The sequence below is a fragment of the Palaemon carinicauda genome, chromosome 6 (genome assembly GCF_036898095.1).
Source record: "Palaemon carinicauda isolate YSFRI2023 chromosome 6, ASM3689809v2, whole genome shotgun sequence".
Classification (NCBI taxonomy): Eukaryota; Metazoa; Arthropoda; class Malacostraca; order Decapoda; family Palaemonidae; genus Palaemon; species Palaemon carinicauda.
In genome coordinates, this window is record NC_090730.1 from 114,212,095 (window position 1) to 114,225,624 (window position 13,530).

Here is a 13,530-nt window from a genome sequence, read left to right on the forward strand (position 1 = left end):
AAGGCTCAACATTATTTTACAATTATGAACTTTTTGAGTTCAATATATCACTCAAAATGCATTCCAGTCTGCTTGAGATTTTATATAAATCTTACATGATGATGAAACACCAGGGACAGGGTGCTCAGTCTACACTACTAACGAAATTAAGTCCTTATCAGATGTTCCAACTGGAAAACCTGCATTACTTGTTATAATGCCAGGGTAGTCAGTTTATACTAGGTTACAAGATCTGAGAGTAGCTTCATTTATGATTTGCTCACAGCCTGATTCAAAGGCAAAGTGTGAAGCTCTCAAGCCAAGGCAATCAGTAGGAGAGGCATTAAAAAAAGAGCACAACAGAGGCTTTTCTATCATTTTCTTGTGTCTTGGCTAAAATGGTAAAAGGCAATCGAAGATAGAATCATCCATGTTCGAATCCCAGTAGATCGAACACAAATAAAAGCTGTTATGCCTGCCACAAACGTTTTATTACCTGAATTTCATGACATCCAACTTTATAGCAAGACTTATGAAAAACAGGGTACTCAGTCTTAATAAACATCACCATTCCCCTTGCCTAAGAATGGTATCCCGTTTCAAAGTTATTCACCAGTACTAAGGAGCTCAGTTGAATGCCTCATCTAAGAAACCAAAGTTTCTGAGCATAAAAGAATATCATAATATCTGGACGCAACTGTAAGGTTTTGAATACTGGCATGCAGACCACGATGATTGCTACATAGTAAATGACATTGGCGAAATTTACAATGCACCGGTCCCGGATTTCGCTCAATGTCTCAAAACAGGGTAAAAATTAGAATCAATAAATACATTCATTAAGCTTAAAAACTAACTTACCAATAATGATAAAAAAAAATTGTGTACAAAAATAAATATAAAACGATTGATACAACCTATAGACTAGAGATAAGAGTCAGATGAAATTGGTTAACATGGCCCAACCGATACACCAAGCAAGGCTAAGTATCCTCCAGGATAGCTACTTCAACTGACGGGAGGAAAGTAAGGATTGACTTGAAAAAGAATACTTGTGAAGAAGGTAAAGAAACAGATAAGGGAAAGACAAGTTCTTGATAAACTACCAGGCATCTATGGCCATTCTACTAAGCCTGTCCATCGCAAAAAAAAAAAAAAAAAAAAAAATGAAAAATAAAAAGGGAGTAAGAGAAATAAGTCTACTCAAACAAGAGAACTCTACCCCGAGATAGTGGAAGACCACGGTGCTGAGGGTATGGTACTACCCAAGATGGGAGAACGATGGTTTGATTTTGGAGTGTCGTCCTAGAAGATTTTGAGTTTTCTGGTATTTTGACATCAAAGATCATTGATGCTGAACGATCTTAATAATTTTCTATTAAACATCATATAAATGTACAAAGAAAAATATATCTAAAATAGTAAAAGCTAATTTTACATTTCAAAACAAAAATTACAAAAAAAAATCGTAACTTTTTAAAGTGATGGATACGATATTCAAATGTGATTAACAACTTCTATCCAGATTTTGTGCTTCTTCAAGAGAATCTAAAACGTCTATTTGGAATCCAGTATAAAGAAACTAGCAATTTTTGTATTTTTATTTATAAACTATGTTTGCACTCAGAGCGCAGACCTCCACCACGTCAGCTTATTTCTTGACCTTTTGCTCGACCTTGACCTTAACTTTTGATCTAGGACTTTCAAAATTGAATCCCTCTCACGTTTCAATATAACAATTAATCACAGAAAGTTTAACTACTCTACGAGTAAAATTGTGGCCAGGAAGTTGTTCACAAAAAAAAAAGAAAAAAAAAATGTGATCATATAACCTCCTTCCAATTTCGTAGGTGGAGGTAACAATGTGTGCAAACAATAACATCTCAAGTTTATCGCTGTGGTTTAGGTTCTCTATGTATTTACAAAATATACAGTTGAAAATGATTCGATGGAACAATACGATTGGGATCCAATTTAAAAGGCATACATGGAGACATACATACCTTTGACTCTGACGCCTGCAACTGCTTTCCTGTGACCAGCCTCGTTCTCAGCAATACAGGTGTAAGTACCCTCGTCTGTCTTTGACGCTCTTTCGACCACTAGAGTACCATGACCACCGCTCGTGGTAGAAACACCTGATACCTGAAGAAAAGACCTTGTAATTTTGCTGTCCAAAAGTTTTAGATTTGGAACTTTTTATATTGAAACTATCAGTATAGTTTCCCTCTCTGTCATGGGGTCACTACTGGCGACTGAGCTTGTTGGTAAATACATTCCTTTTAAAGGTCGCTCATGAATGCCAGAGGAAAGGGACAGTGACATTGCCCTATCATGCAGGACAGCGCCCTAGAGACTGACCATATATACATGTGATCAGCGCCCAAGCCCCCCACCCAAGCTAGGACCAAGGAGGGCCAGGCAATGGCTGCTAATGACTCAGCAGATAGACCTATAGGCTTCTCCAAACCCCCAATCATAGCTCACAAGGATGGTGAGGTTGCAGCGACTAAAGGAACAAATGAGTTTAAGCGGGACTCGAACCCCATTCTGGCGATCACAAGTCAGGGACGTTGCCACAACACTTTTGTCTGGAATTAACCTTTTCTAGCACCCAAGAGTGACCCTACTTCGCCTACTCGCAGAGATGCTATGACACAGTACCTCCTTGCTCGTTGACGTATTCATCTACAATAGTGTTGTTGATATAGAAAAAAGAAGTAAAAAAAGAAAAAAAAACTCCAGCTTATGAGTTGTGGATTCTTGTGTTTTGACTTGAATTTTGTTGATAAAGATTTCCATAGTCTTCAGTTCTTGGGGACTACAACTGATTGATATAGCCATACGCATGTGCAAAAATATGAATAATCTATCAGAAAAAATAGCAGTTACCGAGACATCCATAACAAAAACGAAAAAAAAAAAAAAATCTTTCTTCTTTGTCTGCTATTCTGGGTGAAATTATGATATCCAAACTGCATAAGTAACAACTTTTCTTGGGGAAGCAATTTGTGCAGCTCTTACCTTAGTGCCATTCAATAGCCATCTGACTGTAGGAACTGGTACTCCAGTGGCCTCACATTCAAGCTCTAATCTGAAATAGTAGGAAAAGGTCAAAATCATCAAGATACTTACTACCGGGGTCAAGCTCAAACTTTACGTGTATACAGTATATCTGTGGGGTCAATAAGAGCCTGTTATGACATGTTTGAAAGTCGTACATTTTAGTGGGCCATAGCTTTATTTATAGCGCCATTAAACACTTCTTTTAAGGTATGAAATAGATTTCTACATTTAAACAAATAAACTTATGCAGAACTTTCAATGAAACTTTTTGAGATTGCACAAGTATGATATAAGCTTAACAAATTCTCTCGGGCCAAAATCTACTGAAGAGACATTTGAAGAGATATATTTTGACTGCTAATGTGAGACTCGTTACTATACAGTACAATCATAGAATTAATTTCATATAAGTATTGTATTAAATCTTGATCATTCTTTCTCTTTATAGTAGAAAAATTTACATTATACAATAAAAATCAAGTGTATGTAGAAATCCACATATATAGGACTAATAAAATTTTGATAATTACAAAATAATTCATAGGTAATTTTTACATCTAATGAAAAACGAATTACTATGAGGCATGTATAATTACAAAAAAATCATATAAAATGTATCGCAAAAATTCGAAATTCTAGAAAATGTTAAATCAAAGATAACTGATTCATAAATGAAATGAGGAACTTCATCATTCATACGCTGATAATAGATATCCACTTAAGAAAACCATCATCTCATATCTTATTTATCATAAACAGAAAAATCCTGACAGCAATAAATCTAATAGCCTGAAATCAGAACAACTAATAAGACAAATTCTTATTACTTCAATTTAATCTTCTGAGACAGTTTTTATATAGCAATACTGTGCTTTTCTAAGATATGCTCCACTCTAAACTTGTAGCTGTGGAGTGCTATGTATCACCTCCTTCTTTTGGACTTTCAATCTTGCATTTTTGAATACAACTAAATGGTTTGTGGTTCGTCTTCTCCTTACAAATTCAAGTGAAATCTTTAGATTGCAAGTACAATGGCTAATGATTCATTTACAATGGTGATATAATTGCATAAGCAATTTGCAATAAATTATCTTTGAATTTTTGAAGTAGCTTACACTTTCGTCCTTCATTTGACATATCTGCTGTTATGATGAAAGTAAGGTCAAAGCCTGGCACTTATAGTATTGGTGTATTTCCTGAAGTCTTTTGCAAATCGTTTCCATTCAATAAAAGATAGATAATTGCCTTGGATTTTTTGAGTTTCCTACTTGCATGAGTATTTGAAAATGTCCTCTTTGAATTCTTGAAGTAAAGTACCCATTAGTCCTTTATTAGACACATATATTGTTTACAGGAAATTCGTGTTGAAGTGTGGTATTGACAGCATTGGTGCACTTTTTAAAGCCTGCTTCAATTTATCAAACACTTTCGGATAATTTTTGTTCCACTCCACTTTGTTGGGTTATCCCTTCCATATTAAATCAGTCAAAGAAGTAGTAAGATTAGTATAGCTGCTTACAAACTTCTTGTAGTATCCAGTTAATCTGAGGAATAGTCTTACTCTAGTGGAAATACATCATGGGTCTTCATAAATTTTGCTCTCTCTATGAATATTTAATTAAGGTCAATTTTAGAAATCTGGACAGTCAATCCTGCTTCCCTCGTTCTCTGAAATATGTTTTTGAATCCTTAGGTCCAGGTAACATCTTCCTCATCACTGAGGAGAGTTTCTGCAATGTTCATTCATCTGAATGCCACCCTCTTTAAATGGTAACTTCCACTCAACATTTATAAGGCTGTCTTCCTATTTGATGTTCCATTAAGATCTGTCAATATCCCTTGCTTTGTTACTTCATAAAGGAGAACTTGTCATTCAAATATCCCACTGAAATAAGCTCTTGATCTCCCATTTGCCAATTACTGAACTTGATAACTACATTTATTTAACATTAATCAATCAAGAATCTATTGTTTTTATTAATGCTATTGGTAAACAGTATATGGAAGTTGACCTTGCAATGATTTCTATATTAAATATCCATTTGCTTCAAGCAACTTTATTACATGCGTCTTCTACTGCTTACTTAGGGTATTACCAGTCTAGCAAATTGATGTGTCTCTTCTCTCTGTGGTAAACATTCTACTTAGCTATTATCCTTAACTTCTTATCCTCACCTGCTTTCGCCTTCATTAAGAACAGACACAGGCCTCTATCTTTTGCACAAACAGTTACAGCTATTCCATTTTCTTCTTAAACGTTACATGCAGTCAGGATATTTGGATAAAGTCTTAAATTCTCCACCAAACAATTTCTTGATTTTCTTTGGCCATTTTCAGTGAAGCATTAGCTCATTTGCTTCTGTTGATAACAGTTCTAATAATCTATGCCCAACAGTGACTAACAATCACTGGCCTAATGCCGTAGTGATGCTAATGATGCCCTTGTGCTTTATTTAAACTCTCCTGGCCATTCTAAAAGTCTCTTCAAGGAGATTCCTCTGCCCCAACACATACTATCAGGCATTACAAACTTAATATTCAGTCCCTAATCTAAATTTCCTTAATAATATAAATTTATCCTCCCAATGTCCTGCAATACAATAGACTGAAGAATAAAAGCATTTCATGGGCAGAGCGTTACAATTTGCAATAATACTGTTGGAAATTACAGTCTAAATCCCCGGGTCCCTCTTGGCAAATCTTCTTCAACGAGAATTTCAGCCCATCATTGATTCTATCACATAATTTTTCATATCTTGGTTTGCACAGTGTCATCAGCACCTGCTTAGAAGAATCACTTCTCTTAACATTTAAGGGGTTAGAAGTGTACATCAATAGATGAAGATTTCTTTGCTACATGCTCGGCTTCTATATTCAATTGTAGCACAGCTCCCATATGCATAATAAAAAAAATCCACCATTATCAGATATAAAATAGACTTGTTGCTTCTTTCCAACATTTGAAATATAGATACAATTAGGCTCACTTCTTCTTTACTGAATAGCTTCCCTATCAGTGGCATAATTCCCAGTGGTAGTTTTCTGGCGTGGTTCTTCAGTACAAATGTTACAGGACTTGTAGAATCTGGTAATATCTGCAACTCTTAGACAATGAAAACTGCAGTTTATTTGATCCCTATTCTTCTTCTCTCTAAAATGACCACTAACAACGGGCTCATGGAATAACTTCTTCCCTTGGATTTTGACAAACCTTAGGCACCAGGATCTCTAAAAATCCTTATTCACCTTTCCTTATCATCACAAATAATGATAGCAGTTGCTTTTTTTTTGTTCTTTCACTACTTACCACTAGCTATTTTTTTCCTGAACTTCTTTTGGATTTTTTTTTTTTTTATATTTTCCATACAGTCCATAGATAGATGTCCTTGCTTGTGACAGACAAAATACTTGCCTTCACACTTTTGTGGCTGATGCTTGACATTCTTGTTGCCAATAGGTCTCAGGTTGCCTGTTACTAAACTTCTTAATTGGTTTTTGGAGTTCCATTCAGCTTGTTCTACGAATCCCTAAGTAGCAGTCAGCACTTTTTCACCATTTTCTTTTGGCACTCATTCCTCCAATGATAGTGCTAAACTTGTCAAATAAGCATTAAAAACTGTTCTCTTACGAGTAAATTTACTCATTCTTTGTTGCGTCCAATTGTTTCCATCCATTACTTAAATTCTGACTAAACTCTTGCCACAAACTGGCCCTTAATCTCATCCTTTTCTTACTCAATCTCACAACATTGCCTTTTAAAAATTTTTTCAGTTTGCCATCTTCAAAAGTGCTTTGTTCAGACTGTCATAGTTCAAAGATTCATTTAAAAAGAAAAATGCTACAGAAACCTTATTGATCTTTAATGAGTTACATGACCCTCTTATCCCAAGTAAACCTTTGCTCTCTGCTAAGCTCATAAACCATTTGATTAAAGTGTATATTTAATCTGGGTCCTTATGAAATCTGAATGACTTAATCTTTACAGTAGCTACAGTGATATGAAGGTGTTGTATACATATCCATCAGGAATTCGACTACTCGCTTCTACCTTGAATATTATTATTTCAAGTCTTTTAGCCGTTATTTTAGCCTTTCAGCATCTTCTACTGTTTTCACGCTTTCTAGCATCTTCGTGGGGTGCCTTTTTGTTCTTTAACAAAACAACTTAACTCTTTCCTTTCTAATCCTATTTATTGACCTAATTCAATAAACAAAACAAAGATTTCCCTATTACCCAACACAACTCATAACATGCCGAGTACTCGGGAGGAGAGATACTTAAATAACCTGAATGTCAGCAGCAACTACTACTACTACTACTACTACTACTACTACTACTACTACTACTACTACTACTACTACTGATAGTAATAATAGCAAATCCAAGAAAGTCACATTACCTGTCACCCCTTGTTACTTCCTGAGTTCTTGGAAGAACAGTCATCCTGGGAGGAACCTGCACAACAATCACCACCTCTCTGTATAGTCTCCCAGCAGCATTGGAGGCTAGGCAAGTGTACAGGCCAGAGTCAGATGCCTGAAAGATGTGCAGCATAAGGAGAGAGCTATCGAACAACTGGCTAGTAAGATGACTGCAATAAGCTGTGCTTTCTGCATCTCTTCTGGCCAAAAGGTCATATTACTTTTAATATTTAGTAAGTATGAAGAATGCAGACCATATTACTGTTTTCAAATATAAAATTTTTTTAAGAGTAGTTTATTCATGATTTAAAAGATGCATTTATGCAGTTTTGCATGAATTTTCTGAACATATGCGGTAAAAAAGTCAACAATAAAACTTATCATCTAGGAAAATTTCGCTTTCTGATCAAGTGGCCACATCAGTTCTCGGCAGAAGAGGGCAACATATCAGCTTGATCAAGAAGTCTTAATTGTGAAAAAGTGTTGATATATATATATATATATATATATATATATATATATATATATATATATATATATATATATATATATATGGGTGTGTATGTGCGTTTGTGAAATCTGATTGGGGTTACGGCCTCAGCGTAGACACAATATGAGTGTGCATTAGCCTTGCAACGAAGCTTCACATTAAAAAAATCTTTTATTTTTAAATAATGAATTTCTTTTTGTTTTTCAGACGTTTTCAGGATCATTATGTTTTAAATTCACAAATAGAATGACTCAGCAATATAAAAATAGGCAAAGTAGGATAGTATAATTTTCTAGGGCCACTATTGTAAGTGGTAGAAATGTATCCATATGTATCCTGAAGTAGAATCTTAAATACGATGATCCATAATGATTGAGATCTTCAGGAAGCATTACCTGTATAGAAGAAATGACCAACTCTCCGTTAGTAGTCAACTTGAGTCTCGATGTCTCCGAGAGAAGCCGCCCTTCTCTCAGCCATCTGGTTTGAGGAGTTGGATATCCAGATGCTGTGCAACCTAAACTCAGCTCTTCGCCCCTCACAACCGACACGGCTTCTGCCAACTCTTCTTCTACTGAAGGAGGCGCTGAGTTCAAAAATAGAATTATATTATGAACGTGAAAATGCAAATGCTCAAATTATTCTTTTTGATAACTTTCTTCACTCAGTTGAACCAAATATCCTGAAATGTTCGTAACTAGAAAAAGAAGATTATGGGAGAGATGGAATTTTCTTAATAAGAGATAAATCTTTATTGATTATGGTGTTTACTTAATAAAAGGTGGAATATTTTTTATTTATGCCTTTTGAATTTTCTACATAAACATGTGAGTAGGATAAATGTGAGTTATGCATATGGCATTTATTTGCATATTTCTTTATTCAATATAGGATTATAACTTTTATGCGGCCTCTGACTAGAACCTACTTTTGATTTAGAAATAAAAGTATTTGCAATAAAAAAAAAACAGTTAAATTTTATGCAATAAGGGCTTTAAGATTTCATATGAATTATAATCCGATGTTGACACCATAATAATTGGGTTTCCTCAACTAGTTATAAGCAAAGAAATGCAAGTATTAAATGAGCTATGTGATTTTTTATTTTTTTTATTTTTTCTTTCTTACGTACTATTAAACTATTCTTACTATGGTAAAAACTTCTTCCAAAATGTTCTTGTAGCAATTACTTTAAATACTATTGAAAAACAAAAGACAAGATGATAGAAAAATGTTCGGGATTGTGATGTAAAGGGATGGTTGCCTCTCTCAAAATTGATAAACTTAAAAGGTTAATATGAGCACACAAAGGTTGAGAAAGATCGAGAGTAACATGAAAAAAAAAAAAAAGTTTTGCAAAGAATATAGGATTTATTTCAGGATTACTTACAGTGCACTGTAAGAAGGACTTCCGCCGTGGCCCTTCCGGCTGGGTTGCGGGCAGTGCACTCATATCTCCCCATGTCTTCCACGGCAACAGGCAGGATAACTAAACTCGATCCGAGGAGCTGGAAAGCAAAGCCAAGATAAAAGTAATAATGCCTTTAGAGTTTTTTCAAATATCTTTCAAAGAAAATGTCTTTAAAACATTATTGATGATCTAAGTCAGTTCTTTACCATACTACTACTACTACTACTACTACTACTACTACTACTACTACTACTATTGCTAATAATAATAAAAATAATAATAATGATAATAGTAATAATAATAAATTATAATAAATGATAATAATAATGTTATGAAATGGTTAAAAAAAAATCCCGAAAAAGAAATGATAAACAGCTGGAGGAAAAAATAAGAAGAAAAAAAAAGTAAGAAAAAGTAGGAAAATAGAAATTCCATCTTGTCCTATACCTGCACTCTTGGATCTTCAGGTGTTACAGGCTGCCCTCCACGATCTGGTCTTGCCCAGGTAATAACGGGCATGGGAGTACCCGAAACTTGGCACCTTAGACGAACCTCTTGTTTGACTATCCCTACCACCTCTTCCTGTACAGCGGAGACTGACGGCGACTCTTGGCACGTTGAAGAAAATAAAATTAATCATTTTTAGCGGTAATTTAGATTGGTATATTTATCATGGAAGATTAGTAATGATAAATTGGTTGAAGATAAAAAAGTTAAGAAAGGAAGAAGATTGTCATTTTCTGTAAGCTCAGCAGACAGATAACTGACTGAAAGCACTTTGGCTAGAATGGAATTTTTTTCGTTTTCGTTTACAATTGCTATGCTATATTGATTAGGCTACTCTGTGGTAATTTGACTTCTTACCGAATTTCATTCGTTAACTTCTTTTCGGTATTATTGGTTAAGGATTTTAATGTTAAAAAAAAAAAAATCTAAAATAAGGATATAAGCGTTCACACAGTAATTGCCGACTGTTCCAAAGAACTTGGTTCTCATTTGTTATCTTCGTCATTTTCAGCAGTTTTTATTCTGGCCTATTGATGAATAGTTTCTCAACATCTCTTGACATCTATTTTACTGTCGAGAAAGATTTGACTTGAGTGTAAGTGTAATTTTAATTTGACGTCCAAACATAAAATGTCAAAATTTTCCTTGACCACATTTATTTGAGATGTTCTTTCATCTTAAAGTCTCCGTTTTTATTGATCAAATGTCTACCTTATGACCAAGTTTTCGGCCATCATACAACGTGTGTTCTGGCCAGGACCCATGTAGTGACCTGGTTCTGGCAGAGGTTATTCACCTTGTACTACGAGGGTGACGTGGGCGTGGGCTGCTCCTGCTGGGCTACGGGCGGTGCAGATGTAGGTGTCAGCCAAGTCAGGCGTCACCTTTGGTAGGTGAAGGGTTCCTAAGGACTTAAATACGAATTCTGAGGGAAAAGATGTATCAATGTTAGAAGTGTTGTTAGGATGTAGAAAATATGACAAATGCTGTAAACCAAACTGGTAAATAATCCATATTCTGAAGCTAAATTTTTCTGCCATTTCTAATAAATAAATTGTAACATTAATCGATACAACTTTTTTAAATATTTGTATTTTAATAACCTTTTGTTGTGATTACAGAAACAATATATATTATAAATATTTTATTCTAACAACTCTTCAAAACAATAAATAAATGATAATGAAATAGAAAATATCTGCATTCATGGAGGTTTTAGTATAACAGCACCTAAAAGTCATCCACCTATCTATTCAGGTGCTGTGTAACTATCCAGACAACAGATTAGCATCAAAGCTGAAATGTATAAAATATAAGAATAATAACAGATTGCGTGCAAATTAGTAGCTCAGCAACACAAGAGTTTGGTCTGATGAAAAACGACAGAGTCCCTAAAGAAAACCTAAATAGTCAAAGTCCAAGGAAACACAGGGTAAGAAAATTAATGAGTGAAAAACTTACCGAACACATCATAGTGCTAATAAAGAAACCATTTATACTGAGGCAGATCTCAAAAGAACAGACAAAACATAATAGAAATATGAGCCTTTGGATGATAAAAGAAAAAGCTAGCAAACACATGCAGTGAAAAACTACAAACAATAGAAAGGATAACGGCTGAGAAAACTCACATTTGCCACTATGAAACCATAAGCAAAGATATGAAAAACTCCAGCGAAAATATATGTATCATCAAAGCAGCAACAAACACCAAACAGTAAATGAATCCTATTCATCTGCGACTGCACTCACCATGCGCAAGACTCACCTGGTCCTGGGTTTATGACCTGGTGTGCTTTGAGCCAGGTTATCGAGGGCGTGGGTGACCCCGAGACATGACACTGGAGACTGGCCGATTCACCGCTCACCACCACCACCGTCTCTTCATCTACTTCCACTTCAGGAGGGGCTAGGAAGGGCATTTAGAAATGTTTGATGGAAGCTTTGTAACATTCAGTTATTATAATTCAATCCTAAAGATTTCTAAAGTTGTTTCAAGGAAAAAACTATAAAATATCGATTACAATGGTGATAAGGCAGACACAAAAAAGCTATCACCTAAGGTGGTTAACAAAAGTTGAGTTAATCAGCCTTTTCATTTGACCAGATGAAGAACATTCAGGTTTCATACAAAACTATTGTTTTCTAAATATCAGTAAATTATGAAGTATTGAAATCCCTTTGAAAAGTTTTGAGGTTAATCAAAAGAATAATATGACAATCAATGTAGAGGCAAAACTATATATTATACTAACTTTATGTATATTTCCTTTACATCCACAGACAAACACTCACATATATGCGCAAATATAATATAGATACTCGAACCTATCTGCTTATAAATCTAATAATCTATACTGTGTCTCTTGTATATCAATATGGGTTATCCGCAGATCGGGTGTATGAAGTGTCTTGGAACTCGTAAGTAAATGGGAGTCGTGCTAATAGTTGTGGTTTGGTTCCTTCCTACTTTAGGTTATGATAAGGTTAGATTACTTTGATTTTGATTGAGTAAGGAATATTGATAAGCTCTAATCTACAGGTACTACATATATATATATATATATATATATATATATATGTATATATATATATATATATATATACATATATATATATATATATATATATATACATATATATATATATATATATATATATCTCTCTCTCTCTCTCTCTCTCTCTCTCTCTCTCTATATATATATATATATATATATATATATATATATATATATATACACTGTATACATACAAATTCATGTCATAGACTGGGATCGAACTCTAGTCTTTCAAATGAAAGGCAAAGTCATTACCAACCATGTCAGAGAGAGAGAGAGAGAGAGAGAGAGAGAGAGAGAGAGAGAGAGAGAGAGAGAGAGCGAGAGAGAGAGAGAGCGAGAGAGAGAGAGATGTGAACTCAAAATGTTTATCCTTACTTTGTACAGTGAGAGGGAAAGTATGATTTGCTTTGCCAGCTTCATTTTCGGCTGCACAGGTGTAATTTCCAACATGCTCTGGACGCACAGGTGACACTTGTACACCTCCTGAAGGTAAAAGGCTGTGGTCTGTGGGCAAAGCTGTGTCTTCAAAGTACCAGCGGATCTGGGAAAAGGAGAATATTTTCATAGCTAATATTTTTTATGATTATAATCATTATGATGATGATGCTAATGATTATAATAAAGTTGATGATTATGGTAATAATACTGAACGTATCAATATTAGGATCTATACTACTATTGCAATTCTGTTATCAACAATAACATAATCATCATTAATACTATTATAAAAAAAATATAATCATATTTAATAATATTGGTATCGTAAACATTGAAAATCTGCTCTGCAATATTTAAGATGGGGGAATATATGCAAATTACACACTTTCAGTGAAAGTATATTGGATTCATAAATTCTAAGTTATAACGGATTTATTCAATATATTCTTAACATTATAATGCAAAAATAACTGTCTAAGATAACAGAAGATGCACATAAAGAGAGAGAGAGAGAGAGAGAGAGAGAGAGAGAGAGAGAGAGAGAGAGAGAGAGAGAGAGAGAGAGATGTACCGTTGGACTGGGAAATCCTGTGAAGGAGCAGATAAGATTCACCACCTCCCCTGATACAGCAAGGATTTCATTCGGGGCGTCTAGC

General features: G+C 34.6%; 1 protein-coding gene across 1 annotated transcript in view; it reads right to left on the minus strand.

Annotated features, from left to right (window-relative positions):
- Positions 1-13,530, minus strand: part of LOC137642617 (hemicentin-1-like) — a 287,924-nt gene that overhangs the window by 57,827 nt on the left and 216,567 nt on the right. Inside the window, exons 74-83 of the mRNA XM_068375327.1 lie at positions 13,446-13,530; positions 12,812-12,977; positions 11,644-11,784; positions 10,672-10,800; positions 9,816-9,976; positions 9,348-9,465; positions 8,353-8,543; positions 7,446-7,582; positions 3,004-3,073; positions 1,983-2,124 (exon numbers count right to left, since the gene is read on the minus strand). The exon at positions 13,446-13,530 is cut by the window's right edge and continues 13 nt beyond it. Coding sequence (XP_068231428.1) covers positions 1,983-2,124; positions 3,004-3,073; positions 7,446-7,582; positions 8,353-8,543; positions 9,348-9,465; positions 9,816-9,976; positions 10,672-10,800; positions 11,644-11,784; positions 12,812-12,977; positions 13,446-13,530 — 1,340 coding nt within the window. The remainder of the gene's footprint in view (positions 1-1,982; positions 2,125-3,003; positions 3,074-7,445; positions 7,583-8,352; positions 8,544-9,347; positions 9,466-9,815; positions 9,977-10,671; positions 10,801-11,643; positions 11,785-12,811; positions 12,978-13,445) is intronic.